The following is a 25583-nucleotide window of genomic DNA, read 5'->3' on the forward strand; positions in this document are numbered from 1 at the left end:
CCCAGGAAATAAGAGGTAACCAGTTTGACTCCTGGTCAGTGCACAAGTCTGAGTTTCGGGTTAATCCCTAGTAGGGGGCATGCAGGAGGCAGCCGGTCAATTAAATTTCTCTCTCATCGTTTCCATAGCTCTATTCCTCTCCCTTCCTCTCTCTCTCTAAAAATCAACTTTTCAAAACCATTGAAAGTAGAGGTTCTGCAAGAATATTTGCAGAACTCCTCCTTGGCACCCCCTTCAGGTGGTTATTGAAGTAAAAACTATTTTCATGATAACAGATATTTGCCTTTCCCACTCCCATTCACTCATGGTTGTACCCTGGAATTTTCCAGAAGCTACACAAAATTCGATGAGGTCACGGCTCTGATGTCTAATGGAATGTATGCTTTGTTATTCTTGGGCTTAAATTTTTTTTCTCAGTCTTGTTAAGTGGTTTTCCAGGGACTCGGGATGGGTGGAGGAGTTGACTACAATGGGACAGGGGGTAATTTGGGGTGGTGTCAGTTACATGACTGCATTTGCCCAAAATTCATGGAACTATACACGAAAACTAGGTGACTTTTACTATACAGTGTACTTCACTTAAAAAAAATAGTTATTTCTTCGTTTTAATTTCTAATACTATATAGATATAACTCACATAAACAAAAGCTCTGATCATTTATAAGATTAAAAACTTAGAGAATCACTGAGCCTAAAGCATTGATTTTTTTTACTAAAACAGTTGCAGTTGTTTGATTTGCAGTTGGAGAAAATGATTCTCTCTGGCTCGAATGCCTTATAAGTTGTGCTGTCCAATATGGTAGCCACTGGCCATGTGTGGCTATCGAGTGGCTGGTCCAAATTGAAATATACTTCACACACACAAAATGTAAAATATCTCTAACAATTTTTACATAGAATTGGCAATAGTTTGGTCATATTGGATCAAGTAAAAAAAAATTGTTCATTTCATGTTTTTTTGTTTTTTGTTTTTTTTGTTTTTTACTTTATGTAGCTATGTACCTGCATTATATTTCTATTTGAAAACCGCTATGCTTGACGGCCGATCTTGTTTCCATCAATTACATGCTGTGTCAAAAGGTATTACTTCTCTCAAGCTCTTGGGTTTCCTGGGATGTAAAATGCAAAACCTGTTAAGGTTGGTGTGAAGGCGGCATGTGAGTGAATAATGCATGTGACATGCTTAGCGATGCATCTAAGCAAAAAGCAAGTTTGGAGGCTATTAAAGCCTCGGTTTCTCTATTGATGCCATCAGAGATGGGCCACATGATCATTCAACAAGGCCCTTCCTCTGCGAACTTTGCAACTCTGAGCACCGCTTCTGGGAGGGGCCGCCCTCTGCACACCAAAAAAGATGAAAATGACACAGCCTCCCTCCTGGAACAGGGGCATTGGTGTTTATAACCGGAGCCGTGGCAAAACCTGAAAATAAAGCGTTCTCCGGCTGCACGGCTCCTTTAATAACCGACGCCAGGGCCCATTGCCTCCAGGAGGAGGGAGAAAAAAATAAAAACAGGATGTGGTCCGTCGGCTTTTCCCCTCCGGGTGCGGCTGTTTCCGGTCCTCTCGGGAGCCGGTCCTTCGGTATCCCTTCCCCTGAGGAGCTGGGACTTGCACCGCGGGTTCCGCCGCCACAGGAGCCCTGGGAGACTTCTGTCCGTCAGCGGCGGGGGCGGCGGGGGCACCGGGGGCACCGGGGCGGCGGGGGCGGTGGGGGCACCGGGCGGCGGCGGGCCTTCCGCGCGGCCGCGATGCTGAGCTCCCGGGCCCGGGAGGCGGTGAGCGCGGCTGACAGGGCCATCCAGCGCTTCCTGCGGACCGGGGCGGCCGTCAGGTGAGCGTGGGGGGGCGGGCCGGGGCGGCCGGGTCCAGAGTCCCCCGCTCGGGCCTCTGGCGGCCTTTGCACGTCCCAGTCGGGGTCCCCGGGCCCGGAGCGAGCGTTCTAGAGGCTTCTGCGTCCTGCAGGGTGGGCGGCCCAGGCCCCGAGGCGGGAGGGGGGCGACGGGCCTCCGGGGCCTCGGCGACGCCAATGCTGTCTGCACCCTCCAGTTCCGCTAGCGCCCCCAGATTTCATCAGAGCCCCTCCCCGGCATGCCCCTGCCTCCTCCAGGCCTGTCACGGACCCCAGAATTTCTGGAAACCCGCGGGCTTGTCAAGGCTTCAGATCTCTTAATGCCCCTCGTCCCCTCAGGCCTCCCAGGTCCCCTTAATCCTTTCAGGATCTCCCCCCTTTACCCCCCCCCCCCCATCCTTATGGGTTCCCAGTCATGTCAGGCCCTGGCCTGCCAGGGTTCCCCAGCCTTGTCAAGCTCTCCTCCAGCCCTGCATGGTTCCAATCCTGCAAAATGCGGGGTGCAGGCCAGCGCGACCCCCGCCCCATCCCCCCATTCCTGTCAGTCCCTGTCCCAGGTATGCCCGGATCGCCTCTTCTGTCTGGGTCCCCCGTCTTATTAGTAACTAATTGTCTTGCAAGGGGGGATCCCTATACCAGCCAGGACCCCTTTACCTATTAAAGCTCCCAGTTCTGCTAAGGTCCTGCCAGGTCTCCCACCTCCTCCACCAGTATTGCCCCCCCCCTTTTCAGACCCCCTATTTCCCTCCTCTTGTCCACCCTCCACGGGCTCTGGGCTTCAGAGCTGAGCCCTGCTCCCTCCTCAGTCCTGTCCCTGAATGACCGAGACCTGTTGTTCAGGTCCGCCTCCTGCCTCTGGAACTGGAGCAGGTCTAGAGCTTACAGCCGGCCGGGAGCCATCGCTGGCTCTGCGGTGTCCCCCTTCTGAGATGGGAGACGTGTCTTGGGGGGACCTTAGCCATGACCCTGCAACCGACCTGGGGGGAGAAGCCAGAGCTTTTCACTCTCCTCAGGCTGTCATTTTGCAGAGAAATGGCATTTCCAGTTCTCTTTGTCCATGCCCTGCCTGCCCTCCCTGCCAAGCACACGGTCAAGTTCTCTGTCCCACCCCTTCAGTGTCCCTTGTGGGCTTGATGGTGTGAAGCACGGGGTTGGCAGCCTGTCAGGCCAAAGTTCAGAGCCCACGGCCTCGCCCTCTTTGACCAAGTTGGCTACATCTCTTCGTTTCCTCATTTGTAAAAAAAGGAGGCGGTAGCCGAAACCGGTTTGGCTCAGTGGTAGAGGGACTGAAAGGTCCCAGGTTCGATTCCGGTCAAGGGCATGTACATTGGTTGCAAGCACATCCCCGGTAGGGCAACTGGTCGATGATTCTCTCTCATCGATGTTTCTAGCTATCTAAAATCAATAAAATATATATATATATTTTTTTTTTTTTTGCCAAAACTGGTTTGGCTCAATGGATAGGTTCGAAGGTTCAATTCCGGTCAAGGGCATGTACCATGGTGCGGGCACATCCCCAGAAGGGGGTGTGCAGGAGGCAGCTAATCAATGATTCTCATCGATGTTTCTAACTCTCCCTCTCTCCTCTCTGTAAAAAATCAATAAAAAATATTTTTCTAAAAATAAATAAATAAAAATAAAATCAATAAAATATATTTTTTTTAAAAAGGAGGCGGGAATGGGACCCTGCTCCGTGGAGTTGTTTTGGGGGTGAGCTAAGATGATCACGGTGCCCAACATAGAGCACGCACTCGGAAATGTTAGTGTTTGAAAAGGGGATTTGGCAGCCGATGTGTAAGCGCTTTACCATTTCAATGCCGGTCCTTTTCCATCTTCCCAGGCCTTTGTGAATACTCTTGTTGTGTAAAAGTCAGCACAGCGGTGCCTTCGGAAACTTTAAAAATAACTTTTCTTTTTTAAAAATATTTTAAAATATTTTTAAAATCAATAAAAATATTGCAATCAATATTTTTATTGATTTTAGAGGAGAAGGAAGAGGGAGTGAGCAATAGAAACATCCATGATGAGAGAGAATCATGGATCGGCTGCCTCCTGCAAGTCCCCAACTGGGAATCGAGCCCGCAACCTGCACATGTACCCTTGACTGGAATCGAACCTAGGACCTTTCAGTTCGCAAGCCGATGCTCTATCCACTGAGCCAAACCAGCTAGGGCAGTGGTCGGCAAACTCATTCGTCAGCAGAGCCAAGTATCAAAGTACAATGATTGAAATTTCTTTGGAGAGCCACATTTTTTAAACTTAAACTTCTTCTAACGCTACTTCTTCAAAATAGACTTTCCCAGGCCGTGGTATTTTGTGGAAAAGCCACACTCAAGGGGCCAAAGAGCTGCATGTGGCCTGAGAGCCGAGGTTTGCCGAATACTGATCTAGGCACTCGGGATCTGTCAGTGACTAAATAGACAAAGGTCCCTGCCCTCAGGGATGTAGCATTCCTGGGCAGTAAACATAGTGAAGAAGTGAATGTTATGTTAGAAGGTGACAAGCAAAAGTCAGCTGGGTGAAAGGATCCAGGAGTGCAGCTTCTGATAGTCAGACGGGGAGGGGAAGTGAAGGAGTGAGCCACGCGGGGGTCTGGGGGAGGAGCTTAAGGAGAGGGGGCAGCAGTGCAAAGGTGATGGGCAGTGTGCGGGGAGTGAGGGCAGAGGAGGGAAAACCTGGCTTCTCCTCTCAGTGAGATGGGGCTTTTGTGGTCTGACTCGGGTTTTAAATCCTAATGTTTAAATCTGCTGATTTTCAAGACATAATCCTATGCTATATGTTACTTTATATTTTTTTTGATATATTTTATTGATTTTTTACAGAGAGGAAGGAGAGAGGGATAGAGAGTTAGAAACATTGATGACAGAAACATCAATCAGCTGCCTCTTGCACACCCCCTACTGGGGATGTGCCCACAACCAAGGTACATGCCCTTGACCGGAATCGAACTGGGACCCTTGAGTCGGCAAGCCGATGCTCTATCCACTGAGCTAAACCCGTTTTGGCGCTATGTGTTACTTTAGTTTGAAAGTTAGGTATTTGGTGGGCCAGTGGGTGGTTATTATTATTATTATTATTATTGATTATTATTATTATTATTATTGATTTCAGAGAGAAAGGGAGGGGGGAAAGAGAGAAAGAGACAGAAGCATCAATGATGAGAAAGAATCATAGATCGGCTGCCTCTTGCACGCCCCCTACTGGAGATGGATCGTGCAGCCCAGACTGAGAATCCACCCATGACCTCCTGGTTCATAGGTAGATGCTCAACCACTGAGCCACACGGGCCAGGAGCCAGTGGATTATGTTGAGGGAATGTCATTTCTTCATGTGTCTGTATACACCCAGAATGTGTTTGTGATGAGGGCAGACAGTAAACCGGTTTTCTTTCTCAGGTATAAAGTCATGAAGAACTGGGGTGTCATAGGTGGACTGGCCGCTGCTCTTGCAGCAGGAATATATGTGATTTGGGGTCCCATCACAGAAAGAAAGAAGCGCAGGAAAGGTAAGACTTAGACCTGGCAGCATGGTCTATAGACTTGACCCAAACCCTTATGACCCCAAACAGTACAAAAAGGGAGACCATTTTGGTTCTCTTGTATCTTCAGTTTTTGAACAGTTCTTGTTCTTCTTTTTTTTTACTTTTTTTTTTTTAATATATTTTATTGATTTTTTTACAGAGAGGAAGAGAGAGGGATAGAGAGTTAGAAACATTGACGAGAGAGAATCATCAATTAGCTGCCTCTTGCACACCCCTTACTGGGGATGTGCCTGCAACCAAGGTATATGCCCTTGACCCGAATCGAACCGGGACCTTTCAGTCTGCAGGCTGACTCTCTATCCACTGAGCCAAACCGGTTTCGGCTAGTACTTTCTTTTAAACAGAAGTTTGTTTGCTTGGGTTTTTTTTTTTGTGTGTGTGTTTTGTGGGGTTTTTTTTGCATCGTACCAGTGATGACATTAGGATAATGTTGGTAGTTGTCAAAGAGAGTCCCTAGTATCATCAGTAGCTGAGATCAAAATAGTATTTACCTGCTCCAGATTTTATGCCCTGCAGTAAAAGTGGCTGCATTGCCTAGTTTCCTCATTAATATGGCAATTATGTGTTTTAGTAGCAGAACTGACTAATTATGTGCCGCATGTGGGGCTTCGCTGACTCGCTGGTAGTCACTAGTAAATGTTTCAGGTTTCTTCATTCACACAAACGTCTATCTCCTTCTTTGTAAAAATGTGCCCTTTTGTAAATGCTGCTCTGCTTCTGTCGGTTAAGAGTCAGCTTTGAGGGGGGCGAATAGATGTAGCAAAATGCTGATCTTGGTTAAATCTGAGGATGGTTACTGGGATTCATTATATATCCTCTCTTCCTTTGTGCATGTTTGAGAACTTTCATAATAAAAAGGTGTGTTTTTTTTTTAATGTCAGCAGCAGAGGGAAGTGTGCCAGGTTTTGTCAGTCTCTTTGCAGAAAGACTAATCAGAATTGCTGTCGTGTCTTTCCCACTGATTCTAAGAACACATCATTGTCCCAGGAGTGACAACAGAAGAATTGTTTTCCTCCGTGCTGAGAAACATTGCTTTTTTATCAAAGGAGAGAGAGAGAAGGAGGGAGGGGAAGGGAGACGTTACTATGGGGTTTTGTACATTCAGTGTTAACCAAACTGTACCGGACGCTGCGGTGGGTTTCAAAAGTAGCACGGACGGACAGGGACCTGTCCGTCTGTCCCTGCAGTCCCCCGAGGGAGCAGGGCTAGGACAGAGCTCGACCTGGACAGAATGCCTGGCTCCGGATCTCTGTGCCTGAGAACTTTCTCACGTTCAGATTTCAAATCCGAGGCCGAGGAGCAGAAACTCTGGGTCACCCGTGGGAGAGAGTAAGAGGGCGGGTCCAAGGTGATGTGCTGTTCTCTCCCCCTCTCCCCCCACTCCCAGGGCTCGTGCCTGGCCTCGTCAACCTGGGGAACACCTGCTTCCTGAACTCCCTGCTGCAGGGCTTGTCCGCCTGCCCCGCCTTCATCCGGTGGCTGGAAGAGTTCACCACGCAGTACGCCGGGGATCAGAAGGAGCCGCCCCCACACCAGTATCTATCCCTGACCCTGCTGCACCTCCTGAAAGGTATCTATTGTAGCTGGGAACGGAGGGGGGACTGTGTGCATTTTCTTTTTTTAAATATATTTTATTGATTTTTTTACAGAGAGGAAGGGAGAGGGATAGAGAGTGAGAAACATCGATGAGAGAGAAACATCGATCAGCTGCCTCTTGCACACCCCCTACTGGGGTGTGCATGCCCTTGACAAGAATCGAACCTGGGACCTTTCAGACCACAGGCCGAAGCTGTATCCACTGAGCAAACCGGTTTTGGCAGACTGTGCATTTTCAAAGCAGCAGCTCGGTTGATAGACAGAGGGTTAGTAGCCTCTGTGTAGGGAAAGATCATACCGGTCATGATGGGAAAAACCACTAAGAGCCCAATAGATACGAACAGCTCCTTTAAAAATCAAATCAAATATATCACCACCTGTTCTAAAAATGATCAGTTTAGTAACAGATTTCTAGGGAAGATGAAAACCCTTTGTTACATAATCATTCTGATTATCAAATACCCTGGTTTCAAAAACAATAAAGTGCTGTGTTTTTTTTAAGTATGTTAGCCTAGGAAGGAAGGAAAATAACACAAATTGTATTTCGATAGATAAAAAGTGTATCTGACACTCAATCTTAACTGACATGAAATAACAGCGAAGTACTCCAGGTTGTTGGTGTCGTTTTTTTGTTTTTGTTTTGCCTGTCAGCAAGGATTGAAAAACAAATCCACGGTCATGACCGGCTGTGGGATGACATGTTCCTGCACACTGCTGGGGAGGGAGGGGGCCTTTCAGGAAGCGCTTTGGATGTCTTGCTGAATGGTCCACCATTAGACTTAGCAGTGCCTTGTCTGGAAGCCTGGCTTAAGGAAACAGTTAGAAATGTAGACTAATGTGGCTCAGTGGACAGAGCGTCGGCCTGCGGACTGAAAGGTCCCGGGTTTGATTCCGGTCAAGGGCACGTACCTTGGTTGCGGGCACATCCCCAGTAGGGGGTGTGCAAGAGGCAGCTGATCAATGACTCTCTCATCGATGTTTCTAACTCTCTATCCCTCTCTCCTCTTCTCTGTAAAAAATCAATAAAAAATATATTTTTAAAAAAACATTTCTTGTAATACTCGTTTGATGAACTCTTTTTGTTTTTTTCTTGTCTGGGAAACTCTTTTCCTCCTTGTATGCTAAATGATAGCCTTGCTGGATAGAGTAATCTCCATCGTAGGTCTTTGCTTTTCATCACTTTGAATATTTCGTGCCACTCCCTTATTGGCCTGCAAGCCCAATATACTTTTATTTTTATTAGGTTTGATTCTATTTAGGATTAAAAAGTAAACAACTCAGCAGGCTGCTATGTGTAGCTTGATTTCTTTGCAGTGATAATGAGAAACTCACATGCAGACAAATACAAGTGAAGGCCATGGGAGAGGAATTGAGCATTGAATGTGGGGTTGGGCGAGATGAGTGGTTAAGGATCCCCTGAATTAAAATCATTTTATTCAGTAAGAATCTGCAACAATACATTTATGTCGATGATAATTCAAGTAAGTCACTAAAAAGCACTTGCTTTATTTAAATGCTGCAGCCTTATGAAAAGTCACATTCATTCAACAAACACCACGCGCCTCATAGTGTACTAAGGTTACAAGGAAGAATGAAGGAAGAGATATGACTCCAAGGTGAATTTTACAAATTTAAGTTCTCAAATTCTTCATTAGCTTTGGTATGTTGTGCGGTGCAGGTTTTCTGGCTAGCTGTTAGGCTGATGAATGTAATGATTACGTTACCATCTTTGTTTCCAGCTCTTTCCTGCCAAGAAGTGACAGATGACGAGGTCTTGGATGCAAGCTGCCTGTTGGACGTCTTAAGGATGTACCGATGGCAGATCTCTTCCTTCGAAGAGCAGGTGAACACAACATTCAAAACAGGTTTATATTTAGAGCCTCCTTCCCACTAGTGAGCTCTCCGTCTGGGGAGGGTCTTCATTGAGAAAATGGCCAGGGTGGCCGAAACCGGTTTGGCTCAGTGGATAGAGCGTTGGCCTGCAGACTGAAGGGTTCCAGGTTCGATTCCAGTCAGGGGCATGTACCTTGGTTGCGGGCACATCCCCAGTAGGGGGTGTACAAGAGGCAGCTGGTCGATGTTTCTCTCTCATCGATGTTTCTAGCTCTCTATCCCTCTCCCTTCCTCTCTGTAAAAAATCAATAAAATATATATTAAAAAATAAATAAATAAAATGGCCAGGGTGGAACTGTTTCTGATGAAGGAGCCGGGCTCTGAGAAGGTGGACAGCAAACCCTGCCCACGTTAGCCGGAGGGGGCTGCCCGGCGGGCCACACGGGGGTGGTCCTGATGCTGACCCCGGCCTCCTCGGGCCTCTGAAGAACGCTTTGCCCTTTGGCAGGATGCTCATGAGCTATTCCACGTCATCACCTCGTCGCTGGAAGATGAGCGGGACCGCCAGCCCCGGGTCACACATTTGTTCGATGTGCATTCCCTGGAGGTAAGCCATGAAGGTTTCCAGTGCATTGAATGTGGTTCGTGCATGTGTCACAGGTGAAGGGACCACAGGTATAATCTTCGTACAAGTTTAAGCTCACAGTCAGACTCAGGAACCATCGGCAGTGGGGTGGGGCCGGGAGAGGGTCTTTGCAGGCAGTGGCCAGGAAGACTTCAAAATAATTCATGGCTGCAGTTTGTGTTGGCTTGGAAAAGGAAAAAAATGCATGTCCCCCCTTTTTTATACAGGGGGACACAGAGCCCTGGGAATGCTAAGTGAGTCTTCGTGTCCCTGAACCATTATAAAAGTTAACGGGTACAGGGGGGGAATATTCCCGAGAGAGGGAATGTGTTCTGATTGCATCTGATGAAGGAATAGGCACAGTGGCCAATCAGGGAGCGTGATCCAGGCTGCAGGCTGCTTCCAGAAACCTTTGTGAAAAGCTGGTTTCGTGGTGCAGCCAGCACAGAAGCTGGTGAGGTTGGCAGTGGGCCGAGGGGAGAAAAGGGTCCCAGGAGCGTCTCCAGTCTGTTTCTCTTTCCCTTACAGCAGCAGCCGGAAGTCACTCCCACACAGATAACCTGCCGCACAAGAGGTAGTCATTGTCCACTGAACTGCAACGCATCATATGGGTACTTTCTGGATATGACAGCCATTTGCTCATTTACATTTTTTTTTTCTGGTGACATCCAATCCAGCTTGAACTGCGTGTACTCTCAAAGGAATTTGTGTTTTGGAAACAGCTGTACATGGTTCCCTCTGTGAACATCTTGAATTATTCCTTCCCATCTTAGCCTACTCAGTTTCCTCCAAACGGACTTATTTCAACTACAAGAGAGGGTTTTATTTTCACCTTTTAAAAATATATATATATTTTTTTTTTATTGACTTCAAAGAGAAAGGGAGAGGGAGAGATAGAAACATCAGTGATGAGAGAGAATCATTGATCAGCTGCCTCCTGCACGCCCCCTATGGAGAATAGAGCCTGCAGTCCTGGCTTGTACCCCAACAGGGACTCAAGCCATGACCCGCTGGTTTGCAGGTTGTCGCTCAGCCACCGAGCCAGGCTCTTTTTACCTTCCTGAAGTGATCCTGTGAGGAACTTAGAAAGCTGAAACTTATGTTCTCAGCATTTCTACCTTGGCCGGCTTACTACAAATGATCACAGTCCTCCTTAGAAGGGAGGGATAGAAAAATCAATGATGAGAGAGAATCATTGATCAGCTGCCTCCTGCAAGTCCCACACAGGATCGAGCCCGCAGCCTGGGCATATTCTCTGACCAGGATAAGGATCGAACCTTTGACCTCTGGTTCATAGGTTGATGCTCGACCACTGAGCCATGCTGGCGGGGCAAGGCTGTCACAGTTTGATTCCTGGTCAGGGCACATGTCTGGGTTTCGGACTCAATTCCCAGTAGGGGGTGTGCAGGAGGCAGCTGATCAGTGATTCTTATCATTGATGTTTCTATTTCTCCCTCTCCCTCCCTCTCTGAAATCAATTAAACATATTTTAAAAAATAATCAATAAAGATAAATAAAAAGGAGGTGGCAGATCCAAAGATGTTTTGTGTTGCAGGGGCACCTCATCCCACATCCAATCACTGGAAATCTCAGCATCCTTTTCATGGGAGACTTACTAGTAACATGGTCTGCAAACACTGTGAACACCAGGTAAATACGACGCCAGTGCTTTATATTTTCTCGCGATGTTTTCTTTTAAGTTAAGATTCCTGAAGGGTCAGAAGAAGAGTGTGGACTAACCTTGGTATTTGCTGTTTGTGATTGCCTGTGGACAGACTGCCCCGCTGCGGTCAGTACTACCCTGTTTCCCCGAAAATAAGACAGTGTCCTATATTAATTTTTTCTCCCAAAGTTGTGCTAGGTCTTATTTTCAGGGGATGTCTTATCTTTCCATGCGCTAGGTCTTATTTTCGGAGGATGTCTTATTTTCGGGGAAACACGGTAACATGGTCACTGATCTTCAGGAGGCATCTTCTGCGCCAAGAGCCCCAGAACCCCTGTGGGTTGCAAGAATTCAGTTTGGGTCTATACTGAGGGTGGACACAGCAGTTTCTAGGACTGTTGTTTTGTTTTTTTGCTTTTGAGGTTTTAAAATATTTTTTTTTACTTGGAAACTTTCCAAGTAAATACAGAAATAGAGAATTGTACAACTATCACCTCAAACAATTTTAGGATATTTTCATTATCATCCACCCTCCAAAAAACCTGGATCTATTATAGCAGTTACTCCCCATTTCTTTTTCTCTCTCCCCTCCCCTCTGCCTTCCTCTCTCTCTCAGATCAGTAATGGGTGAGGATTAAAAAAAGGTCCATAACTTAAAATTCTATGTCTTAAATATATTTTAATCTATAACTTGCCCATTTATCTTTTACTTTTCATTGCATTTTATTTGTATTTTGATACTATTGTAAATGGGATTTTAAAACCTTTTTCTAATATATGGAAATACAATTATATATTGACCCTCTATCTTGCGTTCTTGTAAAAACTCATTTATTGTTTCCAGAAGTTTTGTTGTAGATTCCTTAGAATACTTTTTAGATTTTGTTGTAATTTCTCTGCTGGCTTTTAGCTGTCCTTTTTAAGTTTGGGGGGGTTATGATGAAATCATGCAATTTTAAGCATTTAGAGATAATATAATATTGCATGTGAAATACAGGAAATTTATAAAAATATAGTTCTAGTCCGCATCCTTTGTGTGTTATTTTTGTCATATATGTTTTCCATCTACATACATCACAGATCCCATAATACTGACATACTTTTTGCTTTAGAAAGTTAAATATATTTAAAAGAAAAAAAAAAAAAACAGTTTTACATTTGCTGTTTTCAGTTTTCTTCAGCCCTTTCTGTAGACCCAAGAATATTTGATGGTTTTTCCATTCAGCCTAAAAGGATTCCTTCAACATTTCTTGCAGATCTATTGGCAACAATTTCACTTTGATTTAATTTGTATGAAAATGTTTTTCATTTGCCTTCTTTTTTTAAAAAAAATAGTTTTGCTGGGTATAGAATTTGGGGTTGCTGTTGTTTCAGTTTCATTTGGTTTATTTTAAATTCATCCCTTTATAGGCATTGTTGTCTTCTGACATGCATTTTTTTCTAATGCAGAGTCAGCATCAGTCATTTCATTCCTTTGTATAGAAAGTGTCACTTTTTCTCTGGCTGCTTACAAGATTTCCTCTTCATTTTTGGGGTTTTAGTAGTTTGCCCATTCAGTGCATAAACACCATTTTCTTTGTATTTGTTTAGAGTTTGCTGCATTTCTTGAATCTGTGTCTTTGTTTTTCACCAAATTTGTACATTGTTTTAGGGAGACCTTCAGACAAAAAGCCACACAATGCAAATCTCACCCATGGAGCTCCTATTTTTCCAAGACATGACTTCTCTTCAATTTCTGCCTGCTTTTGCTAGCTCTCCCGTCATTCATATAGTTTTGTTTTGTTTGGGTCCAGATTCTACAATTGTTATCTCAGGGAAGTTCATCTAATCAAGCTACTCTGTCATCACCAAATGCAGGAACTCTTACCCTATTTTAGCATGTTTTTTTTTTTCAATTAATAATAAAACACACATCTTTCCACATAATCACACATTCTTATACTACTCTATTTTTAATGTAGTATCCCACTCCACTCCATGGACATGATTGAATTTATTTAATCATTCTGTAGAAATTTCAGTGATCACATTTTGCCATTATCAATAATGCTCTGACGAGCATCTTTGTAGTTATGTCCATGGTTACTTCCTTAGGATAAAACCCCAAAATTTCTGGGTCAGACATGTCATCTTAGTGTTTCCAAGCTGTTTAGTGTTATTGTATTTCGTGTTTACAAGGTTGTTTTCAGTAGAATTTGCCTCTAGGTAAGTACGTTATGTTTCATTATGTTAGTGTTGAACTTTTAAATATTAAACTTCAATAAACATGTATTTTTCCACCTATAAAGTTTTGAACTGAATTCCAGTCCTTTCTGGGTTTTCTGCGATCTTTGTTTCAGAGTCCTGTTCGATTCGATACCTTTGATAGCCTTTCACTAAGTATTCCAGCTGGCACCTGGGTATGTACTGACCTGTGGTTCCTTTGGGGTCTGCTTCGGGGACATTTGAGTCTGAAAGGGCTTTGGGGCATTTTGTGTAGCTCAGGGGCCATGGGTTCCTCAAACCTGTGGTTGGTTGAACCCGTCTTAATTTTAATGTCTTAGTACCATGACCCGATTTGTGGGGAGAGGAGGTGAACGGTTTGCAGAAATTTTGACTTTTATTTTAAAAATATACACACATTAATCTCAAGTTCAAAAATATCTAAAACAGCGTGGGAGTCCGTCATCGTCTGCAGCATTATGTCCTCGTACCCTGGACTCCCTCGCGGTAGCCAGTGTAGGGTGCCGTGAGCCCCGTGTTTGTTCAGAAGGCAGCGGTTGGGTCTGATGCTTTCTTTGCCGCCATGAGCACAGAGAAAGTTCTGGGACTCGTGATGCCACCTGTTCGCTGTGTCAGTAGCTCCCCTTTGAACTGTGACAAAGCGTCGTCTTCTTGTGCCGTAGGGTCATCCCCTGACCCTGGACCACTGCCTTCACCACTTCATCTCGTCAGAATCCGTGCGGGATGTTGTATGTGACAACTGCACAAAGGTAGGCCTTCAGCCCCGCACGTCGTCTCCCCCGTGGTCTGTGTGCCCCGATAATAGTGCCTCTCACCCCATTGGCCCGGAGCGCTTCTGAGTATTCCCCCGGGATCCTTCCCGCCACTGCCATTCCCACCTCGGGTCGGGCTCCTGGCAGCTCATGGAGCACGTCTCTCTCCCTGATGAGTTTGGTTTTATCCACCAAATATTGAAAGAAGTTAGATACCATGCTTTGAGATTGGACATGCCCTCTCCGGTTCGCTAGAGTCCCCTCCATTCCTACTTGTCTCACACCCGCCTTACCTGCGCCACCTGCCTAACTCCCTAAGCAACTGAATTAAGAGGGACTATGTGGAACAGATTTTTTTTTTTAATATATATATTTTATTGATTTTTACAGAGAGGAAGGGAGAGGGAAAGAGAGTTAGAAACATCAATGAAAGAGAAACATCGATCAGCTGCCTCATGTGCCCGTAACCAAGATACATGCCCCCTACCGGAATTGAACCTGGGACCCTTCAGTCCGCAGGCCAACGCTCTATCCACTGAGCCAAACCGGTTTCGGCTGGCTCAGAGTTTTTAAAGACACAACAGAATAGGTTAAATGCCAGTGTCAGAGCTTCTTTATTTCTTCTGCCTCCACGGTTGCTGGTACTTAAGAAATAAAACACTGACATCCCACAAGTAGTTGGGCAGCTGAGTTCATTTCAGCAGGTAGTAGTCAAGTGCCAGCTGAATGCAAGTATGAACTCAACCTGATGGGCAGCTCCCCAGAGATGTCCTTTCAAGAATTTCAGCCGATGGACGCGGTTTCTTCTATTCCAGATTGAAGCCAAAGGGACGTTGAACGGGGAGAAGGTGGAGCACCAGAGGACCACTTTCGTTAAGCAGTTAAAACTGGGGAAGGTGAGCCCACGCCGCACACCTTGTTGGCTCTGCTTTCGAGGCCTCTCGGGGGCCCGCTCCCCACACTCATCACTTCCGGCTTCTCCCGCCCGCAGCTCCCTCAGTGTCTGTGCATCCACCTGCAGCGGCTGAGCTGGTCCAGCCACGGCACGCCCCTCAAGCGGCACGAGCACGTGCAGTTCAACGAGTTCCTGATGATGGACGTCTACAAGTACCGCCTCCTCGGACATAAGCCCGGCCAGCACAGCCCCAAACCGAAGGAGAAGGCGGGGCCTGCGCTGGAACCGCAGGACGGGCCGGCCGCCCCCAAAGCAGGTGTGTGGCCGAGGAGCTGAGGCAGCGGGAGTCTGTAGCTCAGAGAAAAGGGGTTTGGCATCACTAGCTTCTGGGGCTTTCTGCCTTGAAGGCTTGTCCAATGGTTGCTGAAATTCTTGAAAACAGCAGGTTTGGGACTGGAGGGATAAGATTTCTTAAAAGAAAAAAGTTAAAATTATATAGTAATGAGAGGTATAGTTTTTGTTGTTGTTTTTAATTGATTTCAGAGAGGAAGAGAGAGAGAGGAACATCAGAGATGAGAAAGAATCATTGATCAGCTGCCTCCTGCACGCCCTGTATTTAAAAATTAAATACATGAATGAATAAATAAAAACTATCACAGTTGAAAAAAATAGAGGAAGAAAAGCTTAAGATTTCTGTCTGGTCTTTTGACTGTAAGCAGTAATTGGTTCACATATCATTCCAGTGAATTTCTTCTTTTTATTTTAAATAAATCTTTATTGATTTCAGAGAGGCAGGGAGAGGGAGAGAGCAATGGAAACATCAATGATGAGAGGGAATCATTGATGGGCTGCCTCCTACAGGCCCCACACTGCTGATTGAGCCCACAATCTGGGCACGTGCCCTGACCGGGAATTAAACTGTGACCTCCTGGTTCATTGGTCGACACTCAACCACTGAGCCATGCTGGTCAGGCTTTTTTTTCTAAATGCTTTTCCTGCTGGTGTTAAAACAGGGACAAAAAGGCAGGAAGCTTGACAGTAACAAAAAGAAATACGTGTATTTTCTTTGTCGGGTAGTTACATTTCAGCATAATAAAAAGCCATGTTTTGCTTATCCACACCCGTTGCTAATGTTAACTGCCTCGGGCCTTTTTTTCTTGCAGGTCTGAATCAGCCAGGGGGCCCCAAAACCCAAATTTTTATGAATGGTGCCTGCTCCCCATGTTTGTTGCCCACCCTGCCAGCCCCAATGCCCTTCCCCCTCCCAGTGGTTCCGGACTACAGGTGAGTGGCTCTTCACCGGCAGCCTTCCTTCCGTGGGGGCTGCTGGTTTTCTGGAATTTTCCAAAATTAGCTCCTTGTGAAGTGAATGAATGACAGTGTGAGGTGGCTGTCCTTCATTTTAAGGTGGAACTTCACTATTATGCATTCCTGTTTATTTTTGTCCGAAATGGAAGTCACTATAAATATAAGAATTATAAAATTTAAATGTGTGTTATGTGCATGTGTGAGTGTATGTAGAAAAAGCATAAGGCAGAAAATTTTTAATATCTTGGGCCACTACCTAGATCACCAGTTAAGTCTTTAATGTCTTCCACTCTGTAATGTGTGCGCTGGCACTTATATATACGCTCACAGAATGGACATCGTGCCAGTAAATATAGGCCTGTATTTTTAAAAATATATTTTATTGATTTTTTTTTACAGAAAGGAAGAGAGAGGGATAGAGAGTCAGAAACATCGATGAGAGAGAAACATCGATCCGCTGCCTCCTGCACACCCCCCACTGGGGATGTGCCCGCAACCAAGGTACATGCCCTTGACCGGAATCGAACCTGGGACCTTTCAGTCCGCAGGCCAATGCTCTATCCACTGAGCTAAACCGGCTTCGGCATAGGCCTGTATTTTAACGGCTGTGTAGCATTCCCTCGTACGGATGTGCCATTGTACCAGCCCCCTCTCGTTGACAATCTAGGATTGGTCTACTTTTTGCTTTTGTAAACCACTGGCATTTGTTCCCAGCTCCTCCACGTACCTCTTCCGGCTGATGGCAGTCGTCGTCCACCACGGAGACATGCACTCGGGACACTTCGTGACTTACCGGCGGTCCCCCCCTTCGGCCAAGAACCCCCTCTCCACCAGCAACCAGTGGCTGTGGGTCTCCGACGACACGGTCCGCAAGGCCAGCCTGCAGGAGGTCCTGTCCTCCAGCGCCTACCTGCTGTTCTACGAGCGCGTGCTCTCCAAGATGCACCAGAGTCGGGAGTTCAAGTCCGAGGAGTGACTGTGCCCGGCCCCAGAGCTGGACCTGAGGGCCCTGCCCACGCCGTAGGGAAAAGGACGGAGCCAGGCCGCGTGCGTGCGGGTGTGCAGGCAGCCCCCCGAGAGTCCTCCGCCTCCTGCTGCGTCCTAAGGGCAGGTTCCCCGGGAGCAGGTGGCCCCAGTGCAAACCGGTCCGCCCTGAGCCGCTCTAGCCCACAATGGAAGGCGTCCTCGGGTGTCAGCAGAGCACTCTGTGTGCTCGCCCGATGCAGGTGATTAAAAGAGATCGGACTCCGGAGACATCGTTTTTATATCCTGATAACGCTAGGTGTTCTCAGAAGGGCGTTAACTCTGTCCAATCCTCTGAGGTCTCGGCACAGATCTTTTATTTTTAATAAGCAGGCCCATCCAGAAATGGTCGACAAAGAGTGCGTGAAATGATCGAAGGCAACAATGAAGAAGCAAAAGTGCCTTTCACTTCCGGTTGCTTTTGTGGCCTGTCCGTTCTGGAAAAACGCTCTTTCTCTTAAGAGTCGTAGCAACAGTCTTGGAAAAGCTCTCCCCCAGGTTTCCCGGTGGCTGGCTGGAGGACAGGGAAGGGATGCCCACGGAACACCTGCCTTTCCTTTTTGTACGTCTTTTTCTAGCCTCCCGCTCCTTTGTATCCAGCGCAAGCGCATCTGCCAAATCTGCCCCTCGGGGACCCCGTTCACGACCGCGTCGGTGCTAGTGACCGGCTCACTCATTGCTTTTACCTTCAGGATGGGACTGGGCGGGCTTATCAGCCCATGTGGACAGCCAGGCCTGAGCGGCGTGGGCTCCCCTGCCACCCCTCTGCTCTGGAGAAGACACTTTTCTCACCCAGAGACCTGGTTCGGACCGTTATTCTCCTATTTATTTATTGCTCAGGCGGAGCTCGCCAGACTTCCATGTGGGGCCGGGGCCGGGTAAGAAGACAGCCCTGCCTGGATGTGAGAGCCTGACCCGGAAGGAAAGGCACTGACCCAGGGGCTGCCATCTCCACGGACCCGTTTCCTCTTCCTAAAGTGAAGGGTTAGACTCGGTGACCATCCAAGGCCAGGCTTGTCCACAAAAAAAGAAGTCTAAGTTATTTTTTAAACACAGAACTACAGCTGACAATAACAGTATTGTCATTCTGCTAAAGGCCCATGTTCTAAACGCATCTGTCCCCAGCAGCCTTACACAGAGAGACACCGCGGGGAGCATGCTCTTCCCTCTTTAGGTAAGTGGCATGAACACAGGCCAGGCCGAAGGCATTTTGATGACACAGGAGTATGTATTTTAGCGAGATTTGTGTATTTTAAAAGAAGAAAATGGATACCAAATTCGTGTGGACTCTTCCGAGAGAAGACCTGGAATCAGACCCAATAGGCCGCCTGAGGTAAGTCTGAGAGCCGCCCTTCCTCCGGTGGGGGCGAGCAGGCGGACCCTTCTAGAAGATGCCTCGGTGTCAGCTAAAAGCTCACGAGGCCACGCTCCCGCCAGGCCCAGCTCGCACCCGGAGGACTCAGACCCTGGACTCTCGTACCCGATAGCACAGACTGTGAAGGCTCTCCAGGTCCTGGCCGGCGGCGTGAGGGGCAGCTGGAAGCGTCTGGTCCAGCCACTCACTGCTGCTCCCCCCCCCCCCATTCCGTGGCAGAGCCTGGCTCGATGTTGAAACGAGCGTGCATACCCGTGTTACCCGAGGCTGGTGGGACAAACACCCCACCGTGTGACCTTAGGCCGCACTGCACACCTGTCGCTTTGAGTAACTTCTGCTCCTCTCTGAAGTCTGCTGTTACAGAGAGATGCCAGGAGACAGAAGGGCTCATCCTTTGAACGCGTCGTAAGCAGATTGTTGGTCAGAGGCCACGGTTGTAAATGATACCGTGCAAAGTCTCTCAACCTGACTTTCTCGTTTTGTAAATTATCAGGCGTTACGTAGCGGCCAAATTATCTTATTTCTAGTTTTAAGTTATTTACAAAACAGCTTCTTTTTGCAAAAAAAACTTAAGCTAAAGTAGTCGTTTCTGCCACATTAACTGCTGATTTATGTACTTGGTAAAGGCACCTTTTGTATCTGCTCTGTATTATAGCAATAAAAGAATCATTTTCAGGAAAAAAAATAAATCAACTGGTATTCTTTCATAATTTATTTTTTAAATCCTCACCCAAGGACATTTTCATTGGTTTGGAGAGAGACGGGAAGGGAGGATGAGAGAAACATTGATCGGTTGCCTTCTACACTTGCCCTGACCATGCACCCAGCTGGAGCCAGAGATCAAAACCGCAATCCAGGCATGTGCTCTGGCCAGGATTCGAACCTGGGACCTTTCAGTGTGTGGAAGTACGCTCCTACCGACTGAGCCAGGAATAACCTTTCTTTTCCCTGTTGGTAAAGGCAATGCCAGCCCCATCCTCAAGCAGAGAGGCAAGGAGACAGCAGAAGTACTAACGGAAAAATATTTTCACTTCCTAGTAGGCAGGATTTTGCGAAAGGTCAGATTGACGCGCGGAGCCAGGACCTTCTTGCGGACGGGGAGGCTGTGATACCAGTGAGCGTTGGTCGGGTGGTTCATCATCAGCAAACTCCCGTGGGCCAGCGGCAGCCTGACCGCCTCCAGCCTCCGGGAGCGGCTCCTCCCGCGAGCGTCCTTGTGCCGGAAGAGGAAGTCCCTGCAGGCCCCAAAGGAGACGGAGGCGATGGGGCTCCCAGGAGCCAGCTCTCGTTCGTCATCTCGGTGTTCCCCGATGTGGTCGCAGCCGTCCTTGTACCTGCGGTGAGGAAGCGGGCACAGCTCACGGCACAGCTCGCTCCTACGTGCCAGCACTGGGCATCCTCATTTCTCCGTGTGAACAGCTGCTCCCAGCAGGACGGTTTCTGCAAGGCCCGAGGGCCTTACCTGGTCCCACAGGTGAGCCACACCTAGAGCCTTCTCACTGGGTTACCCAGTCCTCGTCGGTCACGTGCTTGAAAACTCAACAACCAATAGAAACCAAAACATGTTTTCTAGTTCTCCTGGTTCACATATATAAACCTTTATCAGGAAAAGATCTCTCCTGCCCCTCCAGAGTTTAGAGCACATGTGTCAAACACAAGGCCAGCGGGCCAAATCCAGCCCGCCAGGCCTTGCAATGTGGCCCGCACCGCGCTGTCATCACTGCACTCCGCTGTCAGTTTATGACATTGTCAGTTTATGACTGTTCAGTAAACCTTTCGGCCCGCGATTTAGGCTGGATTTTAGATTTTGGCCCCTTCTCTGATTGAGTTCGACACCCCTAGTTTAGAGTGTCAGCCCTCGCACAGAAGGGTTGCAAGTTCAATTCCCGGTCAAGGGCACATAACCTGGATTACAGGTTCAATTCCCCAGTCCCATCAGGCACATGCAGGAGGCAACCATTTGATGTGTCTCTCTCGCATCAATGTTTCTCCCTCTCTTCTCTCGCCCTCCCTCCATTCCACTCTCTCTAAAAATCAATGGGAAACAATATCCTCGGGTGAGGATTAACAACAAAAAAAAGTCTCTCCTACACCTAGATAAAATCCATATTCCTTCCACAGTCTGGCCCTTTGCCCACCTCTGAGCTCACCCCAGACCCCTTTCCCTCATTCACTGCTTTCTGGAAGCATCAATGGGACGTTCACTCCATAGACACCGAGATCCCTCAGCTCTTCTGCCCAGTGGCTCCTGCTCTCTCCCCTGTTAGTTACCAGTTCAAAAGTCAGTGCCTCTGAGAGCCCTCCTCTAACCACCATCCCCTAAACCCAGAGTTCTCAACCAGGAGATCCTGCCCCACCCCGGGACTGGGCAGTGTCTGGGGACGTTTTGGTTGCCATGACTACGGAGGGTTGCTACTGGCATCTAGTGGGTGGAGGTCAGGGACGCTGCTCTCAACTTCCTACAATGTATAGGACCGTCCGCACCACAGAATTATCTGGCCCCCCAAAAACACCCTGTGAGAAACCCTGCCCTGAACCCAGACCGCTTTCTGCTGCCCATTCTTGGTCAAATCAGCCAGACACTGATCAGCGTTTGACAGGATCTCATTCAGCCGTTCATCAGTGAATCACCCCTCCCTTCCCCTGAGGCAGGAGCTCCAGGAAGACCGGCTGCTCATGCCACTCCACCACCCACAGCCCTGGTGCACTAAGGGGTTACCCGCGGTGCCAAGGAATCAAATATGGAGGAAGCCTATCCTCTCCCTCCTGGAAGAGGCAGAGATTGGTAAAAGTCAGGGCTGGGGGCCTACAACCAGAGTAAAAGACGAGCAGGGTGTCACCTGTTAACGAGCACGAAGTTGAAGGTCTGCCCAGTCACCGCAGAGACGCGGTCCCGGACGCGCTCCAGCACCGGGACCCAGGGTCTGGGGGACAGGGTGAGGCCGGAAAACGTGTAGGTCAGCCCAGCGTCGCCGTACGTCGCCTGCTTCCTGGGCACGCTGTGCCACTTGCCAAACACCTGCACCTTGGCCAGCGCACCTGTGCAGACGAAGCATGGCAGCTCAGAGAACTGGGCAGGGGGTGCCTGCACACTCACTACCTGAGTATTCAGGATAATTAAAAAAAAGACACCGAATGATATTAGAGAGAAGGAGAGAGAGGGGGCCAGGGGGAGAGAGAGAGAGAGATTTGTTGTTCCACTTATTTATGAATTCATTGGTTGGTTCTTGTATGTGGTCTGGCTCAGGATCGAACCCAAAATCTCGGCATATCAGGACAAAGCTCTAACCCCGGGGTCGGCAAACTCATCAGTCCACAGAGCCAAATGTCAACAGTAAGACGATTGAAATTTCTTTTGAGAGCCAAATTTTTTAAACTTCTTCTAACGCCACTTCTTCAACATAGACTCTCCCAGGCCGTGGTATTTTGTGGAAGAACCACACTCAAGGGGCCAAAGAGCACTAAGTGGCTTGCGAGCCGCAGTTTGCCAATCACGGCTCTAACCAACTCAGCTACCCAGCCAGGGCAGGAATGACTTAATAACCTGACCAAGGACCCCTCCTCAAAAGTCATTGTGGCTTGCCCAAAGTTTTCATTTAAGAACAGTGATTCTTGCCTAGCTGGCGTGGCTCATTGGTTGAGTATGGAACTAGGACCCAGGAGGTCATGGTTCGATTCCTGGTCAGGGCACATGGCAGGGTTGCATTCAATCTGCAGTGTGGGGCATGCAGGAATCAGCCAATCAATGGTTCTCTCTCCCTTTCCCTTCCTCTCTGAAATCAATGAAAATATATATTTTTTAAAACAAACAAAAACAGTGAATCTTGTCCTGCACTTAGAGAACATGGTCTTAGTCCGATTATTTTAAGAACACCATGACTTAATCGCCTTGACTACAGTAGGAACAGAAGAAAGAGGCCGAGATGTGAGCGAGATAAAGTTAGGGGTGATACACACTGGGGTGATTTTTTTTTTTTTTTAATATATTTTATTGATTTTGTATAGAGAGGAAGAGAGAGGGATAGAGAGTTAGGAACATCGATGAGAGAGTCATCGATCAGCTGCCTCTTGCACACCCCCTACTGGGGATATGCCCGCAACCAAGGTACATGCCCTTCACCGGAATCGAACCTGGGACCTTTCAGTCCGCAGACCGACGCTCTACCACTGAGCCAAACCGGTTTCAGCCACACTGGGGTGATTTTGTTCACTGTGGAGACCAAGGGTCTGGGGCCCCCTGAAAGGTGGGGCTCACACAGCTTAGTCTGTAGGCTGGGGCCCCCAGTGGGCTTTCCTGTGCCTCCTTGTGCTCTGCCGCCGCCGTGCTGGTTCTCAATGTGAGGTACCCCACTGCCTCTACAAGACCTGACAATGCAGACGCTGGTCTGTGGGGCGCGGCCCAGCCACCGGAGTTAACACAAACAAAGGAGTCCTCTGGTGATGCTGAGAGCGCTGCACGATTACCGGCCATTTGCCGTCTCTCCCGGCCAGTGGTCCCCAGCCCTGGCTGCACGTTGGATTCACCGGAAAACACTGATGCTCAGGCTCGCCCCCAGCTACTCTGATTCCACTGATCTCGGTCTTTTTCTTTTTTCAACTTTCCTAGCTGATTCTCCCAGTGGAGATTCACTCTAGCTGTCTGTCAGCCCCCAGTGGGCAGGCAATCCTGTTTTTTTTGTTTGTTTGTTTTAAGTTTTTATCCCAAGCACCTCGAGAGGATCTTGGCCCACAAGGGGCCCAGAGAATGTGTCAAATCAACTAACAAACTCATCCGTAATTAATGGCTCCCAAGTTCCGATTTCTCTAAACGTGGGCTCATTTTATCAAACCTTCTGCACACAGCCTGCAGTCCTCTGCTTACCTGTAAAATACTCCACTTCTCGCTCCAACTCTCGGAAAATCTCGTCCGCCTCGGCTTTGCCAAACAGGACTGTGTAATCGCAGTCCAGGCCCTCGGATCGAATGCGTCGCCAGCTGAGGCCCGCTGAGCCAGCGCCATTCCCGGGGGTTTCTGTCCTGGGCCTTTTCCCGGTGCCTTCCTCGTCTTCTCCCGACTCGGCTGGGCCTGCTCCTGTCTGCTCCTGCTCCCTCTTTCCCACAGGGCCCCCCGGAGCCCTCTTCTCCAGGAATCTGTCCATCCTGTCTCCACAGAGCAAAGACCTGGGAGTCAGTGGCGGGGCAGAGAGAGAGACACGGCCCAGGCTCTGTCCCAGATGCAGAAATGGGCTCTACGGCCAAGTGATCCAAGCAGCATTCCTCCTTGCTGTCTTCAGGTTGTCATTGGAAAGTTTAACGCCAAGTGCTAGGAAGGAAGTAGGTGGTTAAAGCTGGGATGATCTGGCCTAGCCCAGGGTCTCGCACACCTGGCCATGCTGGAATCAGCTGGCTAGCTTGCAAAAAAACCCAAATGCCTGCACTCCTCCCGCAAGCACCTGAAGGTTTTTCAAAATTAACTTTTATTGATTTCAGAGAGGAAGGGAGAGGGAGAGAGTGATAGAGACATCAATGATGGGAGAAAAGCATTGATTGGCTGCCTCCTGCAAGCCTCTCACTGGGGATGGAGCCTGGAACCCCTGCATGTGCCCTGACCCGAATGGAACCGTGGCCTCCTCATTCATAGGCCAAAGCTCAACCACGGAGCCAGGTTGTCTGGGCAGGCACCAGTATTTTTATAGACACGCCCCCCCCCCCCCCCCGCCCCCAATTCACACTGTACAGGCAAATTTACAGACGGGGAAGTAACACTAGGAGAAATTAAGGGGCTTGCCTGCCACAATGTCATTAGAAAAGCAGTGTGTCTACCTTCCTTTCACCCTAGCCGCCTGCCCTGCCCACACCAGTATTAAAATTAAATAGACAAGCAAATAAAGTGATACTAAAATACTGAAGTAAAATAAACAAGTATAGTGATCCTCAAGTGGATAGGATTTTTTTTCTTTTCTTTCTCTTACTGATTTCAGAGAGGGAGAGGGAGAGATGGAAACATCAATGATGAGAGAGAATCATTGATTGGCTGCCTCCTGCACGCGCCCCTCCCCTGCCCCCCAACTAGGGACGGAGCGGGCAACCCCGGCAGTGCCCTAGACGGGGGACCCTTCAGTCCGCAAGCCCAGGCTCTTTCCACTGAGCCAAACCGGCTAGGGCTGGCTATGATTCTTAATCTACGAATAAACAGTTCAACGTGATCCATAGGCAAGTACTGGAATTCTGATAAGAAATAACTGTAACACCTGCGTGAGTGGGGTGACGAGGGTTCTCGAAAATCTCAGCATCTGTGCAGCTTCCGAACCCCGCAAACACAGTAGATGGGGGGAAGCGGGGGGTGGGAAGGAGAAAACACTCACCCAGGACCGCAGCAGTACTTCCGGGTGGATTTCTAGCAGCAAGCTGGGAAATGCAGGCAGAGCTGCCAAACAAGGCGGCGGGCGGCCTCCGAGCGCCACCTGTTGGCTCCTGGGCGTGTTGCAAGTGCTGTACTAGGGTACGTACATGTTTTTTGAGTTTAGAATCTGCTCTGTGACTGTTGAGGATCATCCTTTGGTTTGGGAGCTGTTACTCGGTGCATCTCTCCCTGGGGACTCATCTGGGAGCCCGACAGGGAGTTAGTTGCTGTGTGGGTAAACGATTTTATATTATGACCTTCTCTCTTACCCATCAAGTTCCTTGTTCTAAGCCCTGAAACACATCTGTTAACAAGAATACAGTCCCTGCCCTCACTCAGGCTACATTTGGGGGCTGCAGGCAGAGATAAACAAGGAAAGAACACACAGGATAATCTTCGGTAATACGGAAGCTATAAATAGAGTGACCGGCAGGAAGGGACCCAGGCTGAGACCTGAAGCTTCCAAGTAGGGAATGCTGCATGCAAGGGTGTGAATGCCACACGAGGGACAAGCT

The 25583-nt window shown here is 48.2% G+C and overlaps 2 protein-coding genes across 5 annotated transcripts; one reads left to right on the forward strand and one right to left on the reverse strand.

Annotated features, from left to right (window-relative positions):
- The first annotated feature begins 1692 nt into the window (after positions 1-1692).
- On the forward strand, positions 1693-17469 carry USP30 (ubiquitin specific peptidase 30). Of its 2 annotated transcripts, none has more exons than XM_084868175.1 (13): positions 1693-1834; positions 5248-5357; positions 6781-6963; positions 8729-8832; positions 9331-9429; positions 9976-10021; positions 11003-11097; positions 13450-13509; positions 13996-14082; positions 14901-14981; positions 15077-15296; positions 16144-16264; positions 17003-17469. In XM_084868175.1, exons 1-13 carry the CDS (start codon positions 1752-1754, stop codon positions 17262-17264), a joined length of 1551 nt encoding a protein of 516 aa, XP_084724301.1. In that variant the 5' UTR covers positions 1693-1751; the 3' UTR covers positions 17265-17469. The 2 variants fall into 2 exon arrangements, with proteins under 2 accessions (XP_084724301.1, XP_084724302.1); XM_084868176.1 differs by having other exon boundaries at positions 9979-10021.
- Positions 17470-18346: 877 nt separating this feature from the next.
- On the reverse strand, positions 18347-25085 carry ALKBH2 (alkB homolog 2, alpha-ketoglutarate dependent dioxygenase). Of its 3 annotated transcripts, none has more exons than XM_084868214.1 (4): positions 25031-25085; positions 23548-23988; positions 21527-21725; positions 18347-20020 (listed from the first exon to the last, which is right to left on the reverse strand). In XM_084868214.1, the coding sequence occupies exons 2-4, from the start codon at positions 23822-23824 to the stop codon at positions 19714-19716; spliced, it is 783 nt and encodes a 260-aa protein (XP_084724340.1). In that variant the 5' UTR covers positions 23825-23988; positions 25031-25085; the 3' UTR covers positions 18347-19713. The 3 variants fall into 3 exon arrangements, with proteins under 3 accessions (XP_084724340.1, XP_084724341.1, XP_084724339.1); XM_084868215.1 differs by lacking the exon at positions 25031-25085 and adding an exon at positions 24917-25014; XM_084868213.1 differs by lacking the exon at positions 25031-25085 and having other exon boundaries at positions 23548-24264.
- Positions 25086-25583: the final 498 nt, after the last annotated feature.

Source organism: Pipistrellus hanaki, assembly GCF_964339955.1.
Source record: "Pipistrellus hanaki genome assembly, chromosome: 19".
NCBI classification, from domain to species: domain Eukaryota; kingdom Metazoa; phylum Chordata; class Mammalia; order Chiroptera; family Vespertilionidae; genus Pipistrellus; species Pipistrellus hanaki.